Source organism: Podarcis gaigeae, assembly GCF_964106915.1.
Source record: "Podarcis gaigeae genome assembly, chromosome: 10".
In the NCBI taxonomy this organism is placed as follows: domain Eukaryota; kingdom Metazoa; phylum Chordata; class Lepidosauria; order Squamata; family Lacertidae; genus Podarcis; species Podarcis gaigeae.
Genome location: NC_139686.1, coordinates 17,144,787 through 17,165,495, shown reverse-complemented (window position 1 = coordinate 17,165,495; position 20,709 = coordinate 17,144,787). Strand labels below are relative to the sequence as shown.

The window sequence follows — 20,709 nt, the reverse complement described above, 5'->3', positions numbered from 1 at the left end:
CAGAAGTGCTCGTTTGTCAACTGATCTGTCCTTAGAATACTGGGAGAAGCTGGCAGAAGAAGAGTCTGGACCTCAATCTTATATTTACTAATTACACTTGAATTAGTGTTCTCCTTCATAGTTCTTCCCACTATTGCCACGTGAAAGGTTACATCTCATTAAGGACATCCTTCCTGCAAGTTGCTTGGATAATTTTTTACAATGTCCCTGTTCATGGCTCCTCATGTATTATTCACTCAGGAAATGAGGACTAGTGATTAGAGCACCAATATCAGACGTGGGATGAAATCCCTATATTCTCCAAGACTAAACACACTTAACCCCAGAGCAAGTGTCACAGTACTCACCGGGGCTTATTTCTGAGCAGACATACACAGGACTGCAGTGAGAGTCCAACTAGACAGGAGTCTCTTTCTCTATCTAATCTCTCTTGTAAAACCATTGCAAGTATACATAAAGTAATCCCACTTAAAAAAACCCTGTGTTGCTTGCAGGAAGACAATGGTATGAAAACTGCTCCACATGACCATTAAATCTGATTCTGCACACAAAGAGAAACTTCCTAATGTGTCTGGGTGGAATTACACAAATTCAGCAGAAAAACACACAAAGAAAAGCACAGCAAAAAAGAGTGGGGAAACTGAAATGCAATCGGACAAAAAAGGTGCAGAATTAAGGTTGGTTCGTGCCTGCATAAATATCGCATGATTTCTGCAGGTATATTAAGGAGCCACAGACACTTCCATATTATGGCCCAGTTTGCACGTCACATTAAACCCTAGTTTAAAACGAACTGTGGTTTAATATGAACAAGCAGCACGCTAGTTCGCAATACTCAAAAGTTCCCTGAATGCTTCCCCTCTACTAACTCCTGCTGCTGCTGCACAGGTGAAACAAACCAGAGTCCAGCTTGCCATGTCATCCGAATGAGGGCTCAGAGTTTGCTTGTTACAAACAAGCCATGAGTCATAAACCAAGAACTAAACTTGACTACTGCTTCTGGCCTGTTTTGGGGAAAACAAGCCCGTGTTTGGGATACACAACAAGCCACACTCTGGCATATTTCATTTGCAGTACAGTAGCCGCAGGGAATTACAGTTTAAAGTGACATGTGAACCAGGCCACTCTCTCATCTGGAGAGAATTCATGTTTGTTCTCTACCCCCCACCACAAAACACACAGAAATTTCTTTACCTCTCTGCCAGAACCTCCAAAGGACTTGTTCCCAGAGACCAGCTTCGTACCATCCAGGCAGAATCCATGGCAGCAAGGAAGCCCCTCGCAATTCCAGTTCCCATCGGCCAGAATGGCTAGAAGAGACCACAAAGAAGCAATGGGGGAGGGGGGAGGAAGAAGAAGAAGAGAATAAGTTCCCTAAGAAAACATGAGAAGCTGACATATTGCAATACTGCCTTAAGACCCGGAATCCCTCCAAGCCTCTGTAGGAGCAACATCTAATAATTCCAATGCACCCTTATCCCCTAAGCTGCCACAGTAGCTTTCCAAAGCCAGATATGCCATTTAAGTCAATTACAGACTGCTAATTGTTGTTTGCTACCCAATTACAGGCTCTATAAACCATGCTTCTTTTCAAGTCATAGCAGAGCAATGGGGGGGGGAGCACTTCCAGCAGTTACTCATCTGGTCTCTTTTGCATGTTGCGTTTTTCAAGTCACAAGGACACTCCTGCAAGTCACACCCATGTCTGGATGTGCATATATATGTAAGACCTACAACAACACTCCACTACTTCCATGTGAAGCCAGAGGCAAGAGAGCTGCAAAAGAAGCAACACTAGCATGCATCAAAACGTTCTGAACTGTGAGAAAGCTCGCCTCCTTTCATCATGCAAGTTACTTTTTAAAATTTATTCAGTATAGGTTTGTTTAATTGATGTGGATTCTGGAGAAAAAGCAGTGTGTTGATAGAGAGCAATTAATAGTCCACCCCTATTCAAATGAACTAGATAGTGATGGAAGTTGTCTTTTGATAGTTCTCCACACATTTACAGAAAAAAAGTAATTATTCTTTATGCACAGAACCCTGCCCCACAAGATCACTGGGTGGTATTCAACACTAGTCCTACACAGTAGACCCACCAAAGTTAATGGACGTGTCTAAGTTAGCAGCATTAATTTCAATGGGTCTACTCTGAGTTGGATTTTCTCCAGTGGTGTCACACAGCTGATGGTGATGCCTCCCTCTGTCAGTAGAAAGGAGGTGAACAACTTTCTGTGATTTCCCCTCCTGCCTACAGCCTCTGCATCCCAAAGTTGCTTTGGAGGGCTCCCAAACTTGTTGGAATTCTAGCCCGGTCAGAGGGAGGTCAAAGGAATTCAGCCGGTGCCTGAACAGATAGGCACATACCTCTGACCGGGCTAGAATTCCAACAGTGGTAGCAGAGCTGATGGTTTCTACGATCCATGGAAGTCTGCAGAAAGAGTGGCAGAGCTGCTGTATTCATTGCTCCATGGAGGCCTGAGGTGAGAAAGCTGTTTCTCTGCAGCCAGAAGCTGACCAGAAGAAGCTGAAAGCCAAGCAACGGAGCCCAGGTATGAGATTTTTGGGCTTAGAGGTGTGAATGCAGGTTGATTCATTCTCTGCTTCAAGGGAGCAAGGTTTGGGAAAAACAGCTCCGAGAGAGAAGAGCTCTGCATTCCAAACATTCCTGTGGTTAATCCTGTCCAAGGAAAGGAATTCTGTTGCTTAGCAACGAAGGCCAGTTTCACGAGAGGGCTGGAAGTCAGGCTTTGCCTCAGAGAGGCAAAACAGCCTATGTTTTGACTTAGGCCCAAAGGAACTGTTGGAAAGGGACTTTCCAAAGCGGCCAGTGTTATAGCTGCCAGGTGCACAGAGTGTAAACAAGCCAGCTATTGGATTTTAGAGGCTTGTGTTTGAGAGTCAATGCAAGGACTCAAAATGGATGCCAAGAAGGGGGGAGGCCTGCCTTCTCCAAGCCTCCTGACCAGTGACAATTATGCATCTTGGTCTATTAAGATGAAGGCCTTGCTGCAGAATCAGAGACTGTTTGGGGTGATTGAGAACCCCATCCCTGCAGCACCAACGCGTGCTTGGGAGTCACAGGATGTGAAGGCCAGAACAGCTATAATTCTGTGCGTATCAGACTCTCAGCTTATTCATATACAAGATTTACAGCACGCGAAAGATGTTTGGGACACGCTGAGAAGGACACATCAGAGAGATGCAGGTTCTTCAGCGTTGCTGTATTTTGAGAAGCTGACCAACCTGAGGCTTGCGCCTGATGGAGATGTTCAAGCGCACCTGACGGAAATGAAATTTCTGCGTCAACAGATGGTGGAACGCAATTTCCGTCTGCAGGAAGAAGTGTTTTGCTTCATGGTGATCAACAGTCTGAATCGGACTTACAAAGCAGTTGCCAGTCAGCTGGGGTCTCTCCCAGCAGCTGATCTAACGTCGGACAGGGTCTTTGCCGTCGTTCTGAATGAACATGACAGACTTGCCGCCCTGGAAGTCAAGGACAGGGGGAGACATGAACGGAGTTCTGACACCCCCACTGCTGTTGCTACTGGAGAAAATGCTGTAGCGTTAAATGTTGTCCGATGCTACAATTGTGGGCAAACTGGGCATCTTCAGCGGTACTGTAAGAAGCCACGTCAGCAGAAAGGAGCCAAGGGAAGCTCCACAAAGTCTGAGGCGTCAGACAAAGGTCACACCAAGCCAAAGGCAAAGGCTGCAAAGGCTTTGATGTCCCTAAAAGCCACACCAGAAGTGGGGAATTCTTTCGTTTTGGACACGGGAGCGACAGTTCACATGAAAGGACACAGAGGACTATTTTTGTCGTTTAAGAAGCAAAGCTTCGTTGTACAACAAGCCAACGGTCAAGAGCTGGAAGCCACCGGAATTGGGACTGTGTATCTTGAAAGTCTGAACTTGACTATAAACAATGTATATTTGGTTCCAGAGTTGAAGTACAATCTGCTCAGCGTTTCGCAGATTGCCAAGAAGGGACTAAAACTGTCCTATGATGATCAACACTGCGAGATCTACAAAGATGGAGAGTTGTATCTTTCTGCCAAAGAGAAAGATGGACTGTATTTGTTGACTTTTGATCAAAGTGATTACATGGAATGTAATTCTTGTGATTCTAACATGATTTCTTTTGCAGGTGTAGCCAAGGAGAACACCAAGAAGGTGACCTCGAGGGTCAACAGGGCATTTCAGCGGGTGTATGCTGATGTGATTGGTCCATTTAGCACCATCTAGAGGCAATGCAAAGTATTACCTAATATGTGTTGATTCTTTTACAGGTTTTGTCTGGATTTATCTTTTGGAGAGACCGAAAGAAGCCTTAGAAAGGTTTAAAGAGTTTTGTGACAAGGTTAAAAATATGCATGATGCTGACATAAATTGTCTTTGCACAGATGAGAAGCCAATCTTTCTTTTACAGGATTTCCAGAGGTTCCTGAAGAAGAAAGGGATAAGACACAAAATTGCTAGTTCCGAAGAAGCTTGGAACAGATGTGTCTGTGTTAGGGTGAACAAAGAATTGCAAAAGGGAATGGAAGCACAATTGCTTAGTTCACATCTGCCACATGAGTACCGGGCTGAGTCGCTAATGTCATTTTGTTATACGTGGTTGAGAAAGTTTTCAAAAGAGTTGGGAAGTTCTCCTTTTGAGAAACTGTTCCACAGAAAACCTTCTGTTGCCCATTTCAAGGTTTTTGGGTCTTATGTGAGAACAGAAGCTCCGGGTGGAGTAAAGAATGCCAGAGGCATTTTTGTGGGTTATGAAAAGGGTCTCTACAGAGTAATTTTGTCTGAATCTGGTAAGGTGATTCTCACAAAATTTCTAGAGAGTGCTCCTGAACAGGAGAGAGTGATTGTTCACACATTTCCCACAGGAAGTGATGATGATTCTGATGATGATGATGATGTTGATTTTATTGAGTTCAGTAGTACTGATGATGGCAGCGATAGCTCAGACAGCTCAGTTGTCACAGTCATTGAGAGGAAATCTCACATAATGACTAGACCCTCAGAAGAGGAGGATGAACCACTGTTTACAATTGGTACTGGTTCTCCAAAGAGTCCAAAGGTTGAACCAGAAAGCAAAGAAGAGCAGCACCTCTTACGTAGGTCTGAGAGAGCAACGAAGGGTGTACCACCCAAGAGGTATTCACAAGAGTTTGCTAACTTAGCTGTTGCTGTTGTAAACGACCAAGGTCAAATTGAAGCTGTGTCTGAGTCAGAGACAAAGGCACAACAGAGAGTTGTTAACCAAGGTAATGCAGAAGCACTCATTCCTTGGAAGTCACACAACCAGAGAGGTACATTGGTGAAACCAGTGGCGGGTAGTTCCAAGGGTGGAACTGAAACAACAGGGGAATGTTATAAGTATAACAACTGTTTGTTTTCTTCTCTGGATGACGCTTTGCTCGCAGCACGCATTGATACTTTAGGGGGAGTATGTTATTCTAAAGCAGCAATGCTGCAGCAAGCAAAGGCTCTAGCAGCTCAGTCTGCTGCTTGTGGCTGGAAAGCCAAACAGGAAGTATGTGACTGTTGCCATGAAAACGAAGGGGCAGTCCATTCTCCTTATTGAGCACAGGATGTGAGCTCAGGATGTGTCATATGATCTGTACAGGATGTACATGGGTGGAGTTTTGAGTTTCTCTCTGTTTGTTGAAGAGAGCAGACATCTTTTACTGTATGACTGCTAAAGACAGGAATAAAAGCATGTAGTTACATTTCTGTCTGTGTCTGATTCCCCTCCCTGGGGATATGCAGGGAGGAGAAGGAGGAGAAGCAGTTGGTGTGTTTTTCTCACAGCCTGAGGAAAATCGCCGGAACGGACCTCGTATGTTTTTCCTGCCGGGAGTCGCCGGAGGGAGGTCAAAGGAATTCAGCCGGTGCCTGAACAGATAGGCACATACCTCTGACCGGGCTAGAATTCCAACAAAACTCTCTGAAGCAGATACAGAGCATCAGCTAAGCAACAGTGTTTGAAATAACCCATTGTTTTCAAATTCTGTTTTTCTCCACCTATTTATTTTTTCATCCAGATTATTTTTTCTGCTCTGTTCAGTGCTAATCCCCTCAACAAACATGGAAACAACTACATATTTGATTGTAAGGTCTTGAGTGCAAGGACTTCTGTTGCAAAGTGCTGTGCACATCAGTGATATTACACTAAGCATACAAAACGTTGTTGACCGCCCTGAACATCTGTGATGGGAAAGTAAATAAAAACAAAGCCATTTGAAACAAGAAACAACCCATGTAAAAGAAACAAACCTCTAATAGACTGTCCCCAACCAACGCCACTAGCAACTGGTGGCCATTTACTTCTCGAACCATGGCTGCGTTCTCTGAGGCATACATGCATGTGAAGTCAAACATGGCCACATCGGGCTGCCCATAGTGGTTGATAGCGAAGTCCAGCGATGGCAGTTGCTGATTGGTTGAGAAGTCAGCTGCTTCCCTGGCGTAATTGAGCAAAGCTTCCTGATCCACATTCTCCCGCGAAAGAAGGAGCTCTGTATCTGCATAGTCCTGCAAGACCAAAAGAGAGAGAGAAAGGATCAGGGATTGTGCAATGCTCTGAGGGCATATAAGGCAACCCTAGCACTGAAACCAACCAGGCCTGGCATCGCCAGCTAGTTGCCTAGACAGCAACCCCTAGGAACCACTTCTAAGTTGTTCTAACTTCCTCAGCAGGAGAGCCAAGCATAACAATCAGACTTTGTTCAAGAATTGTGTAGGTGGACAAGTTTGGAGCGCAGTGTGCCAATATTCAAGGTGAACTTTGGTACATTAGTGAAATGGATGAACTTTTCCATTGCAGATGTCCTGGGCCTCTGCCATCAGCCAGGAGAATAAAGATCACAGGGAAGATGCTCCCCTGGCCTCCTAGGAAGAACATCATGGCAAGGAGGAGATCAAGCTGGCCACTTCCATTGACCAAGGACCAGAAGGGAACTTGCTCTACCTGTCCCTGCCAAAAATAACACTTGTAAGAGCTTCATAACTCAACAAGTAGTAGTGCCCAAGTTTGTATCCCCCTCCTTCCCCCACAATATTGTGTTATGTGCTTTAGACTGTAAGCCGGAGAACTGGGACCATCTTATTGTAAGCCACTCTGGGAAATTGTCAGCTGAAAGTCAGGATAAAAAACACTTTAAATAAAATAATGGGAAGGAAAACTTATTTTCAGCTCCATAGCATCTTATTCACACAACAATATGTACTAAGACAACTGCTCAATCTATACTCTGGTGGTTAAAAAACAACCCTTTGCTGCCACACTTTATATCAAATAGCATAGATGTATTTTTCGTGGATAGATGTTTATGCACAAAACAGCAGCTCCCAGCAGCTCATTTACTGAGTCAGTTCAGTTACACAGTGGTAAAACAAATATGTCAGAACACAAGAGCAAACTCTGCCACAACTGATAATTAAAGATACCAATCATTCTTGTCTTTCAAAATTACTCAAGGTCATATTTATATAAGGTGAAATTAGCTCTTGAATTTTGGTGACTGCTTCTTTGGGCACTTGGACCACTGCATTATTTGTCAGTTTCCCATTTAATAATCTAATGGTCTCTTTGCTTTAAATTGATGCTATCAATAATCTGAGTCAAACCCTGTCCTAGAAAATTGATGTGACAGCCAAGAGCAAGTCAGCAGAATAGTTAGCAAACTTTAAAGTGCTTGAATGATGGTGCTGCACACCACACAGTGTACAAAGGTTTCAAAGAGACTTAACAAGCACACTCACATGCAATATCACTCCTTTTTCCAGTAAGCTCTGCTTTTTGGCAGTCATAACAAAGTAGTGGGTGTCGTCTTTGTAGTAGACAATGTTCTCCAGATCAATGCCTAAGTTGGAAGAAAAACAGACACAGAATCAAGCAGTGGAGGGGTAAATACAAGAGCATGTGGCAGAATGCAGAATGTATTGCAAGGGGCCCTCCCAGAGATCTCACCTTACATGTCCTTGTAAGATGGTCTAAGGAAGACACCTATAGGGAAAAACCAGTCCCAGACTACAAGGTGCTCCCCATGCTACAACAAGGTGTCCAATAAGAAAAGGAAAAAGGCTTCTTCCTGGAGCTGGTGCCAAAATTGGGGTATAATTGGGGTATAAGAACAGCACAGTGCCTGGAAAAGGGAAGGGGAGTGATGCCATTACACAGATCTAGTTGATATGGAAACTCTAAAGGCCCAAGATGCAAACCTCTGCCAAGCAGACTGCAAGGCATATAATGCTTTTGATCCAAACAGACAGGGCATTTTTTCTAGAAAAATAGGTGCCAGTACTGACCATGAAGTTGTTACAGTAACTGCCACACTTATTAACAACAACAACAACAACAGTGGTGCCAGTGCTGCGTACGCTTGAGTACCCCCTAAACCCCCACTGCAAACAGATGTAGCCCATAACTTGCAAGTTGTTAAGTGAAGAAGTAGTCCTGGATGAATGGCCTTTCCGAAAGCCTCGGCAACACGGAACCAAACAGTGAAAACCGTCCCACAAGACAACACAAAGCAGAGACCCACTTGAAATGTACATACAGTGCTGTGGGGGTGGCCGCAGTTGCCACAGCTGTTTCCATACTAAAAAATTAAAAAATAGTCCAGTCGCACCTTAGAGACCAACTAAGTTTGTTCTGGGTGTAAGCTTTCGTGTGCATGCACACTTCTTCAGATACACTGAAACAGAAATCATCAGACCCTTATATAGTGGGAGGGTGGGGTGGGGGTTTTCTCAGGAGGGTAGTAAGAGATGGGTGATTGGCTCAATGGGTATGGTAAACCTGTTGACGACTGTTAACGACTGCAATTAGTCCTACAGGAAAAAGCAAGGGACAGTATGCAGATGACCAAAAATAGCTTTAGCATGTGTAATGAGACAAGAATCCAATATCTCTATTCAGACCAGGTCTTTCCATAGTTTTCAGTTTAGTAATAAGTTGCAATAATTTGTAATTGAGCAAGTTTCCATACTGGGAGAGAACACCTGAAGTGTTCCATAAGTGGGTTGCTGCGATGCTACAGTTAGGAAACATGCAGGTAACATAGCTCCTAAGTGGCTGAACATCACCGCTGTAGTTACTTAACCATTATGGCCCCACATAGAGTGTATCAAAATCGAAACGAGATTGTCTTGAGAATCAAGCACAATGAAAACATACCATAGGAATCCACTGTTGTTTCACCCTTTAACAGGAGGAGAACATAAGCCAAGACTCAGAAACCACACTATCTGCTCTATAAACTGGGCAACTGAGACAATCCCACGTGTTCCTTGTGGCACCACGAATGGCAAGCAGCCATCCTCCAGGTAGTGCAAAGAAATTGTGAAAACTGAAAAGATCATATATGCATATTGAAAATGCCCCCTTTTTGTCTTTGGACTACTTCTACAAACCTGTAGCTTCTCGTAGATCCTGGAAGAATTTCTGGTTGAATATAAAGGCCACACCACTGATCTCTTCAACTTTGGCTTCCGCTGTTGTATTGCGGTTGATGAAGTTTGCCGTAATGGCAATTGCCAGCTTGCCACGGAATTCTTTTCGTCGAAACCCTACAGAAGAGATAAGGGACAACAACAAAAAAGGCATGTGGTTCAAAGGTCTCACTGTGACAACAAAAGGGCCAATTAAATAGGCTCAGGGGTGTCTTGATAATGGAAGTGTTGACAATGGAAGCAACATCTGCATGGGAGTAGTAGAAAAAACTGGATTAAAACAAGAGACCTGGACTTTTACTCAGCTGCCCAAAGACTGAGTTGTTTCATTCACCAGAGTCAGCACCTACAATGTATTTCTTATAATTAGGGGCAGATACATTCATTTCACTAAGTGTGCGATAAAACTTGTATATGGGCCTTTCACAGTCCATTCTGGGTATAGAACCATAAAAATGTAGAGTTGGAAGGGACGCCTGAGGGTCATCAGCCCCCTGCAATGCAGGAATCTCAACTAAAGCACCTACTAACTATATAATGCATGTCCTCAAAGTTGCTTACTATGTTACTTTCCCCCACTATAGTTGCAGACAATGTACCAAGTAGTAACTTAGTACAGTGGGAATACCATGAACAAGCAAGGGGATCCTCTGCCTGCATGAGGAGGAGGGTGTTTCCATTCCCCATCTTCCCTCTATCTCTGACTGGGTGCAACTGTGAAATAAAACTCTCTTCTTGTGGCTTAATACAATGTATGATACACCTTGTTGCATGACCAGTGTGATTAAGCGGTAACTTGATCAAAGTAGCCAAACTGTGCTTCTGCTGCAACAGACAAAAATCACAGAGGCATCTTACAGATTAACAAATTTACGGTGGCAGGAGCATTGGTTAGAAGGAGCTTCCTTAGGTCAAATCCCCCCCCCCCAAAAAAAAATCTTGTCCAGGGGAGTGAAAGTATATTTTTCAGCAGTTTGACTGGTTAGGAGCTGCTGAGTATGAAAATGCTCCACCAGAGCATAAACAAGGCAAGCCGGATGATCCAGGTCTAGCAACTTAGCACACATGAACACACAACACTTCCTTATACTGAATCAAACCAGTAGTCCATGTAGCCAGTGCCATCTACGCGGACTGAAAACAGCTCTCAAGAGATGTCAAGAGAAGAGATATTTTCCAGTCCTGGAATTTGGCATCTTCTGCATAGGGCTGGCCCTCTCATTAGGTAGGATGAGGCAGCCACCTAAGGCAGATGATTGTGGGGTGACATGAAAGGGCAGCAAATTGTTCTTCACTTAATGTGTCATTATTGTAGTATATTTAGAACTGCTTGTGGGACTGCCTGCCTCAGGTGGCCAAGCAACTTGACTACTCTTGGGTATTATGCACCTTGTCTTAGCGAGGGGCAGCATTAGCTGCTCTGCCTCAGGCAGCAAAAAGTTTTGGACCAGCTCTGCTTCTACATAAAAAGTGCACGTTCCATCACTCAACCACGGTCCCCACATCCAACATAATTTATTTCAATAATGTGTCCTCCTGGAAGACTTGCAAGACAGTGGTTGGGGGTGCATAGCTGAGCAGAAACTAGAGGCGCTGACTCCACACTGGTATAAACACCAGTAGCAGTTACCTTCCAATGTGTTCCTCCTTCCATCTCCTCCAATGATCACGTCAAACTCGTATTCCGACACAGGATGCGTTTTCGGGTGAACTTGTGCACGCCAGCCTATTCCTATGAATAAATTCTGCATGTTAATAACATTTTAGCACAACGATACCAGATAACATTTCACTGAGCCTAGCAAAACTGGTGTGGAAAGTTAATTGCGCCTTAACTTGCCTCCCCCGGGGGTTTCCCCATTACATGCATTACTGAAGCAGCCCGTGACACTATGACAATGCAAGAACCAGCTCTCAGGCGCCACCAGCAGAACAATACACGCCTTCATCTTTACTCTTCCAGATCCTGCTGCTCATCCCAACTCTACTTACTCTCATTCTCCTGGTCCTCAGGAGGGTATAGCAGCCCCTGGAATTCCACATTGACATGGATCTCAACACCCAGGATTAAGGAGACTTTCAAGAGAATCAGCTGGAGCTGACGAATACCTGCGAGACAGAGGGACAGACAACGAAAATGACAAGAAGTGCTTAACGTGAAACCTGCTGATTGGCACTAACGCATTACCAAGGCCTGACACTAACGTTACCATCAATCCCCTCAAAAGAGCTTTGTAACCTAAAAATATAATCCAATAGTCAATGAAGCGACTAAAAGCAACCCTAGATGCTTCCCGGATGACTATCAGCAGCAGAACTCTAAAGATTAAAGCATCTGGATTGCGATCAAATGAGACTGTACAAAAGAAAGTGGATAAGAAATCAGAGGGGAAGAACTATTATTTTGCTCTGGTGAACTTCTTTGCTGAGCTTACTCAATCTAGTGTGATCTGCTTTTTTACCAGGGAGACTCATTAAAACATTTCTTCTCTCATGTGGCAATAGTACCTCTCTCCACAGGGAGCAATTGAAAGAAAAAACTCACCCTGTGGCAATTTATACAGCCATGCAAGTAACTACCCACCTGTTTGCTAGAGACTTGTGATTATTATCTGTCAACAAACACAGGCTGCTGCTCTTAATGAACTTACATGTGTTATCTGTGTACAGCTACATACATTGGTTGCTGCTGTATCAATACATTAAAAAATTCAAGGACAGAAATCCTATGCAGATTTTCTTGGAAGTACTGTATGCCTGAATTAACTCAGTGGAATTTCTGAGAATACAAGTGCATGAAAGGATTTGAAAGGCTGTAGAAGGAGAACTCACTATCTGGCAGGGGACATGTTGCTCCCATACCCACCAACCTCAACTCTAGCCCCCTTCCTTCCTCCAACCCAAGTTAATAAATACTATTGTGGCGGGCAAGTAATTTTCTATGTCAAAATTATCTGGATCACAGCCATCTCAGACAGACACACACACCACCCTCCTCAGCCCCATCTAAGGATATATATAATTTGTGATAACCAGGAGTGGTACCACTTACTGATATGGTCGATGGCTCCTGCACAGAATTTGCCATAGAATTTTTTGGCGCCAAGGCCCCGCAAGTCATGTATGGTAAATGGCCACAGATGCAGAACATTGTTGCGGGAGAAGGCATCACGCTTTTCTATCACCACCACCTTTGCTCCTAGAAAGGATAGGTCAATGGCTGTTCGAAGGCCGCAGGGTCCAGCCCCAATGATGAGACACTGCAAGAGAGGCAACAGTTTTATACGTCGTTGTATAAAGATGATTCCAAAATTCAAACTTCCAAGTCTGGACTGGGGGGGGTAGGTATATATGGCCTTTGTTCACTGAAATGCAACAAAATCCAGGAAGACGTTGAAAGATACTCAAGTGCACTTTCTACAGTTCTGGCTATAGGACGATCACCACAATTTCAGTGGAAATACACAGCAGTGACAAAAAGCCAGTCTTCTTCATCAGGAATCACTTCAGATTTGTGTCAGGCAACGTCAAGTTTTCAGAATAACCGTAGTCTTTTCCTAATATGAAATGGTTCCACAGAATCAAATCAGGTTACCTGCATGGCGGTATGCCTTAGAAAATACACACAAACCAGCTTACAGTTTTCCAAAGCAGCTTTTGTCTACACAGGATTCAGCAAAAGCAGTGCTTGGAGTCCCTACCCATAATAGTTCCCCCACTTCAGCATTTGACTCCACTATCATAATATTTGGACAGGGGCATGACTCAGGGGTGGAGCATGTACTCTGCATGCAGAAGGCCACAAATTCAATCCCTGCCACCTCCAATTAAAACTATCTCATGTTCTGAGTAAGACCTCTACCAAAGTTCTGCTCAAATCTCAGAACAAGTTCGCTTTCTAATTCCCCTCCATTCCCAAATCAGATTTATTAAAAAACCATTAAATGTACACCCCACTTTTCCTCTAGGTGCTCAAGCTGGTGTGTACACAGTCCCTTCACTTTATCCTCATAACAACCCTGCGAAGTAGGGGAAGCGCACTTTGTGAGCTCCATGGCTGAGTGGGGATTCAAAAATAGGTTTCCCAGTTGCAGACAAACACCAAGCCAAGCATCCTCAACCTGCAGCCCTCCAGATGTTTTGGCCTACAACTCCCAAGATCCCTAGCTAACAGGACCAGTGGTCAGGGATGATGGGAATTGTAGTCCAAAACACCTGGAGAGCTGAAGGTTGGGAATGCCTGCACTAAGCTGCTGCTATAGTTCCTGACACCATCAAGAAGCCACAGTAACTTCCATGAGCGGCCACTCTGGAATCCATGCCCACATTCTGAGCTGTGTTTGGGAGAGGAAGAAAGTCATATTGCTGCCTCTGCAGAGATTCCATGCCAACTTCATTCTCTACTGTGCTAGTTTCTATTTACAGCAAATTTTCATAAAGGGTAGTATTAAGAAATGTGATCTGTGCATGCAACCTGAAATGGTACAACTGCCTCAAAGGTCTACCTCCTCTTTCAGCTGCATATGCAGACTAAGTGGGTTGCCCAGTGTAAGTCCCTCTGTCCTCACCTAGCTCACAGCGTTGCAAAAATGATACGAAACAAAACAAACCAACCAACAAAACCAGAACACCCACATGTTCATCCCCAAGACCTTTGGAGGAAGAGCAGAATACAAATGAACATTCACACAAGTAACAACTGAGCGCTGGTGACTGTTGGAATCCTGTCCCTGGCATAGCAAATGGGGAAATCACTCAGAAGCTGCAATGGGAATTCTCACCTGCTCCAAGAATTATATTAGGAAGCGATATCACTAAGCCACCAAACAGCCAGGACAGAAAAGATAAGGTCAAAGCCAGGATAACAAAGATGAAGCACAGGCAGTGTTAACAAGAGATGGAGGCTGCAAAGCACACTGTGAACAGTGTTGATCTTTGGGAACATGCCGTTTCTGCAGATGAAGCAGCCCAACTAAACACAGCTGCCAGCAGCTTCCCAGCCTTACATCATACTGCTAAATACAAGTTTTAAGTAGATTATTTATTGGTGGTATCTGTTTGTTTTGAAAAACCACCAAGGGTTAGCAGGCAATTAGCTGACAAAATAGGGACTTTTAGAACAAGGTGATCAGCAATTTTAAGAAACTAACTGGAAATTTAAATAGATTGTAACTGAAGTTTATACTTTTCATAAATAAAATCTGGTCATTTGAACTTGGAAGAGTTTTTCATGAGGATCAGAATCAATTTTTTATATCAAGCAGGTGCCTTCACTATACTCTCTGCAGCACCTGCTAAAGGCATTCTTATTTAGAAAAGCCTACCCAGGTGTTTTAAAAGTCTGTATGAGTTCTAACTTGCTTTAGTCTATTGTATTGCAGTTTTAATTTTCTGCAGGTTTTAAATGATGGTTGTAATTTTTTCGTGATAATGTTTTAGGAGGAGATTCCCTAAGACTTCCACACAAAGCAACAAGTAATCTTGCTTAAACATGTAGTATAATCGTACCAGCTGCAGCACTCTGTGTAGCCCAGCTGCACATTGAATTGAGATTATTGTTCAGCTTAGCAGGGATAAACAGCAAGAGCCACATGGAAAATACTAGCCAACATCACAGGCTCATCTACATGTAACTGCACACAGCTAAAGGCCATTTTCATATATACTGTACAGGTAAACCTAATGTAACCCTGCTTGTCAATGCCCACCTTCGTGTTGGCGCATACTTTCCCCTTCTTGTAGTCCTTGTGGCAGCCTCTCTTATCCAACTTGGCCCAAAGGGCTTTGGCTTTCCAGTAATTAAGCTTGGACTTGAGCTTGTGGTAGAAAGTACGATAGTCTTTGGGCTTCAGCTCTAGAAAATCACAGAGCTCCTGGAAGGCTTTGAGAGTCCCTTTGCAGGTCGAGGCCTGGACAAATCGGTCAAAGAGGACATGGGCCTGGTTCATCTTCTCATTACTCCTTTCCTCCATGCTTCCAGCTGAGCCGCTGGCCCTCCTTGGCGCATTGGCAGCTGCCCCCTTCCAGTCTGCCTGCCTTCTTGTCAGCTATTTCACTCATCAACAGTCGCTTGTTTTAATCCACATACATTATTAACCTAGAAAAGCAAAAGACAGGTCAGTGAATCCACACAAACACATGTCAATGGCATGTAAACAGTGGGGCAGCTTATGCCAGTTCACATAGATCTGCTTAACTCGGTCCGATGCAGAGAGCTTCATGGAACTGAACAACCACTGAGGCCCCATTCCTGATGGTTAGAAATTCTGCTCAATGTGCTGCCCCACCCTGGGTTTCACAATCCATTATCCATACAACTTTTCAAGCCTATCTTCAAAACCATAAAGGGTTAGCTATAATCCTCTGTGCTCACAGTCAAACAGCATTCCCCCACCCTCTCAATTACTCTGAAAGGGTGGAAAGATTTAACACTTTCTATGTAACACGGGTGAAAAGCAAAAGGGGTCTTGGGGGTCAAGTGGCCAAGCTCCACTGTCCCTTGTTGCTATCTCTGTTGCCTTCCAACTCATGGAAGGAGACTGAATCAGGAAGCCTTTTGTATCCATGGAGGCTCCCCAGTATCAGGAAGTTTTTAATCTGTGAGGTTTTATTATGTTTTTATATGTGCTGGAAGCACCCAGAGTGGCTGGGGAAATCCAGCCAGGTGGGCAGGGAATAAACATCATCATCATTATTATTATTATTAATTTATACAGCCCCAAAACAAAAATCTAATTTCCATACAATGGGAGGGTATAATTAACTTTGGCTTCCTGGCTTGTTTCTCCACTCACGTGAAGAGAGAAACAAAACAGGGGCAAATGAACCAAGTACAGAAGAAAGCTTGCTCATATTCTGTTTTAATAAGCAAAGATTTTATCATGCAAATTCAGCTTAGGAGTGAAAATTGAACAGTTTTCCTACAAGGATCCATAAGTGAGCTCATAGTTACTTTCCCTATCAAGGGAGCATCTGGTTAAGAATCATCAGACTCTATAAAGCAAATGCTGGAGAGAGAGCCCATGGGGTCGGCTTTGTCCTATCCAGGGCCCCAAATGGCTCTGATGTGGGCAAGTTTGCCATTGAGGTCTACCCTGCAAAATGGCTCTGAAATAAAACAATGTGCAATAATAGTTACACAATAAAAAGGTAAAGGACCCCTGGCAGTTAAGTCCTGTTGCAGATGACTCTGGGGTTGCGGCGCAAGTCATTAAAGCAATCCCATTCCTACTCCGAACACCAAGCCCACGAAAACATTCAAAACATGCAGTATTCTTTAAGCACCTCCCCTCCCCCAGCAAAAAAGGGATCGTTTATGCTAAGAAAGCTGATAAACAATTAATTTTATTTGTTTCCAAGTGTTTAAGACCGAGTAAATTCCCAGTGTATCACAAGACATGATACATCCCTATGCCCTTTCAGTTTTCTATGGAACAGAGAAGACTAGTAGGCCTTAAAGCAGAGATTAAAAATAAATAAATCTCATAATTGTAATGTGAAACCAACAAGCACAATGCCCCAGGAACGCAGTAGTGCTCAGATTTAATAAGACGGGAATGTTGGCACACCACTGATTTAACACTCATTCAACACAAGCTACAGCACCTGGAGAAGGACAAAGAATACACATAAGAAGAGAACTACTGAAGAGAGAACTCTTCAGGTATGTTGCCAAAACTAATACGCCATGGCCTAGTGACCCAACTACAAAGGCGGCTATTCACAATGGGCAGGGGTATGAATATACCATGTACATCATTGATCCATAAGAATTACTTGTATTTATATTTTTAAAATGCAAGAACTGCACAGTTAAACTATGGAATTTCCTCCCACAACAAGCAGTGGTGTCCACCAACTTGGAACAGCTTAAGAAGAGGATTAGACAAATTCACAGAGATAAAGGTCATCAGTGGCTACTAGCCATGATTGGCTATGGTCTACCTCCACAGTCAAGAGGCAGTAAGCTTCTGAATACCAGGTGCTAAAAACTGCAAGAGAGGAAAGAGCTCTTGCATTGGGGTCCTCCTAGAGGGCTTCCCACAGGCATCTGGTTGGCCACTGTGGGAAGAGGATGCTGGGCTAGATGGACTGTGAGCTGGCAGAGTCTTCTTATGTTCCTAAGTCCTGAAGACCGCAAAGATACAACTGAAAGTGAATGTAAGTCTCAGAAATCAGAAACTATTGCAGAACTTGCAATAATCAGGGGAGAGAATGATTTAATGCCCTTCATAGATAGTAGCAGGATTACTTATTCAAAGGAAATTATTCAGGTTACATACTGCTGAGTACAATAGCCATGTAATACATTTCATCCCTAAAGGCCTGTGCAAAAAAAAGTAAATCTTCACCCAACTTTGAACAGTGACAATACCAGCTGCACCTGGGCATTCTACCATCTGAAAGCCACCACAGAAAAGATCCTTTCCTGAACTTGGCAGCAGGGCCTCCCCTGTCAACACTCAGGCAAATCTATGTGTGAGGCAGAGGTCCTTGAGATATTTGGGGCCCAAATCCTTTAAAGTTTTCAATGTCAATATATGCACCTTGAACTGGGCTTGGGAGCACACCGGCAACCAGTGTTGGCCTGTAAGATGTGGTGTAATATGTTCCCAGCCAGCACCCTGACCACTGCATTCTGCTCCAATTGTCAAACCACATGGAACTGGTTGCCTACCCTTAGGTTTTGCAGAGAGGATTGTATCCAATATAAAGGGTCACAATCTTCTTACCAGGAGAAGTTTCATGCACAATTTGCCCAAATGAGAATGGAGGTTTTGTCCCCAAGTGTGATGGTTTGGACTTAAAAGACTTATTTAAATAAGTAAAACGCTGAAATCTGGATGTCACACTTATCATATTACAACACCATAAATGGGACCAGCATTCCAGATCAACTGTTTTCATCGGCCGCCACATCCATCTACCTCCATTAGCAGGCCTTGTCTTTGCTACCATAGGCTGATATTCCTATCCACACCAGAGCAACACATCCAATCTCTGGATAAAAAGGAAGATAGATAGAAAGTATGCTTCTAAGTGGCACAGCTCCTACAAGCTAATATGATTTTTAAAAATAAAATGCATTTTTGCTGGAATGGAGATATGGCTTTAACTCAAATTCAACTTCATATTCTTGTTTTCTCACCCCCTGGCAGTGAGTAAGCCAAGGCAAATCTTCACAAATTATGCTTCTTGCCATTCCAATGTGTCAGTTCTCTCTGGAGTGTTTTGCCTGTTGCACATTTGCCAACACTACGTCAAGTGACATTATTCAGGAGTTGAAGCAATAAGCAGGCATCTCCCCCTGGGGCTTACTTACACGATAAGGGCACATTCACACAGGATGACAGGCGCCATAAAATCTGTACTCAAGGCGTAGGGGGAACAGACAGGCTGGCTCAGAAGGAAGCCCTATTTGTGTGAAATACCACCATTCCTTGCTGCAATTTACACAGTGGTGGATCAAAACAGGGTCACCATCATCACAGAAACCTGTTGCCCTATGGACACTATCTGCATACAGCAGACATGATGACCTCCCAGTGTTTTGGACTACAACTCCCATCAGCCCCAGCCAGCACAGCTGGAGGGCACTACCTTGAGGAAGGCTGGCACAGAGAAACAATCAACACAAATAGCACCTCCATGGACCTAACCAGAGGCAGCCCTGCGCACTCTCCACGGTTACCGTATGGTTGCTGCTATCATGTATGAACCACTGACAAAAGAATTAAGAGTAGTCTGAATGACCACAGCAAAGCTAGTCTCAAAAACAGATGCAAATAAAGGTTGTGAAGGGCCATTAACTCAAGTGGTGGTATTCAACACTGGTCCTGCTCAAAGCAGACCTATTGAAATTAATGGGCATAACCCATTATTTTCATTCATTCATTAATTTCAGTGGGTCTACTCTGAGCAGGACTGGTGTTGAACACCTCCCATGTTTTTTAATGGGTGGCCTCTTTATTCATTAAGGTCCGAAGTACCACTTTTGGCAGATGTTAATGCATTTTTGAGAAAAATGACCTGTCTCTTTTGTATATTATTCTGTATCGCACCATATACAACAATGGTAAAAGCGACACAATGTGAGCTACATTAGCACCATCACAAGTGTGAGAGTCATTTTTCCCACTCATGCTGCTGATCTGGGCTAAATGCAACATTACTCTTTCAGGAGAAATGACTGAAGAACGCAAGTAGTGAGTGACCAGTCAGTCTTCCCTGATCAACCCCTCTAGAATAAAGACAGTGCCCTCTGAAGACATCATACCTGCACACAGAGCCTTGTATCCACCCAGAGAGACTCTCTGTACATATCCCCAAATCACTTCAGTGTATCAAGTTACACTTGCGCCCCCCTCAGTTGCTGACAAAATGCTTTTTATAGCAACAGAGGGCATAAAGCAAAGAACACACTACGGTTTAGTGCCAGCAGAGGTCCACGGAGCAAGGCTGAAGCTAAACTTAGCTCATCAAATGTCCTCCTCTTGTTTTTCCACTTTGCCAGACACAGGAATGCCGAAAGAGAATCTTATGTAGTGTCTGGGGAACTAGGGGAAGGGAGTTTAAAACAAAGAAAATCCAAGAGCCATGTCATCTCCAGGAATCGAGTGCACGGCCTTTTGACCCCACCGTTTACAACCATTTACAATGAACTTGTGGGTCTGCAGATTTATCTGCTCACCCAAGGATAACAATTCAGGCATTTGTTGAAGTGGGATCTAGTCTACAAAAGCTCCTGCCATAAATAAATCTGCTAGCCTGTGAGGTGCCACAAGAAACCCTTGCTTGTATTGTAGAGCTTTCAGTCTTTGTGTGATGCGATCCTTCACACCGGCTGCCTCAATCTTAGGATGCCTCTTAACAGCAGGGGTGCAACATTAAAAAGCAGGTGGGTGCAATCCTCTTCCTGACACAGGGGAAAGGGGGCAGAGGCACAGCCGCATCAGCAGCATTCAAAACGTCCTTCTGCCTGGAGCTTCACTGATTTCCATCCACTAACTCCTGCCGGGAATATTTGGACCCCTAAAGCTCTCGAAATCTGGAGGCAACAAGCCAGAGAAATACAAGGGAAGGCAGAGGTGCCTGCCAGGTTTCCAAAGTATTGGTTTCCCTGCCTGTGCCTTTCAGCCAGCAGGACCTTGCATGTTTTTGTCTTGAGGCAGTCAATGCTGACTCAGTCCAAGTGGACATTAGATGGTCATACACTCAAGCAAATACAGTACATAGATTTAAATACCTAGGATT

At 43.9% G+C, this 20,709-nt stretch overlaps 2 protein-coding genes across 51 annotated transcripts in view; one reads left to right on the top strand and one right to left on the bottom strand.

The window, feature by feature from the left end:
- LOC310826186 (tigger transposable element-derived protein 1-like) overlaps positions 1-20,709 on the top strand; it is a 1,677,490-nt gene that overhangs the window by 979,506 nt on the left and 677,275 nt on the right. The gene's annotated exons all lie outside the window — the stretch shown is intronic.
- Positions 1-20,709, bottom strand: part of MICAL3 (microtubule associated monooxygenase, calponin and LIM domain containing 3) — a 182,881-nt gene that overhangs the window by 101,345 nt on the left and 60,827 nt on the right. For all 50 annotated transcript variants that reach the window (XM_083699762.1, XM_083699767.1, XM_083699769.1 and 47 more), the window contains exons 2-9: positions 15,165-15,553; positions 12,509-12,716; positions 11,449-11,565; positions 11,087-11,188; positions 9,418-9,573; positions 7,765-7,865; positions 6,277-6,534; positions 1,195-1,310 (exon numbers count right to left, since the gene is read on the bottom strand). In XM_083699762.1, coding sequence (XP_083555888.1) covers positions 1,195-1,310; positions 6,277-6,534; positions 7,765-7,865; positions 9,418-9,573; positions 11,087-11,188; positions 11,449-11,565; positions 12,509-12,716; positions 15,165-15,428 — 1,322 coding nt within the window. In that variant the 5' untranslated portion in view covers positions 15,429-15,553. The remainder of the gene's footprint in view (positions 1-1,194; positions 1,311-6,276; positions 6,535-7,764; positions 7,866-9,417; positions 9,574-11,086; positions 11,189-11,448; positions 11,566-12,508; positions 12,717-15,164; positions 15,554-20,709) is intronic.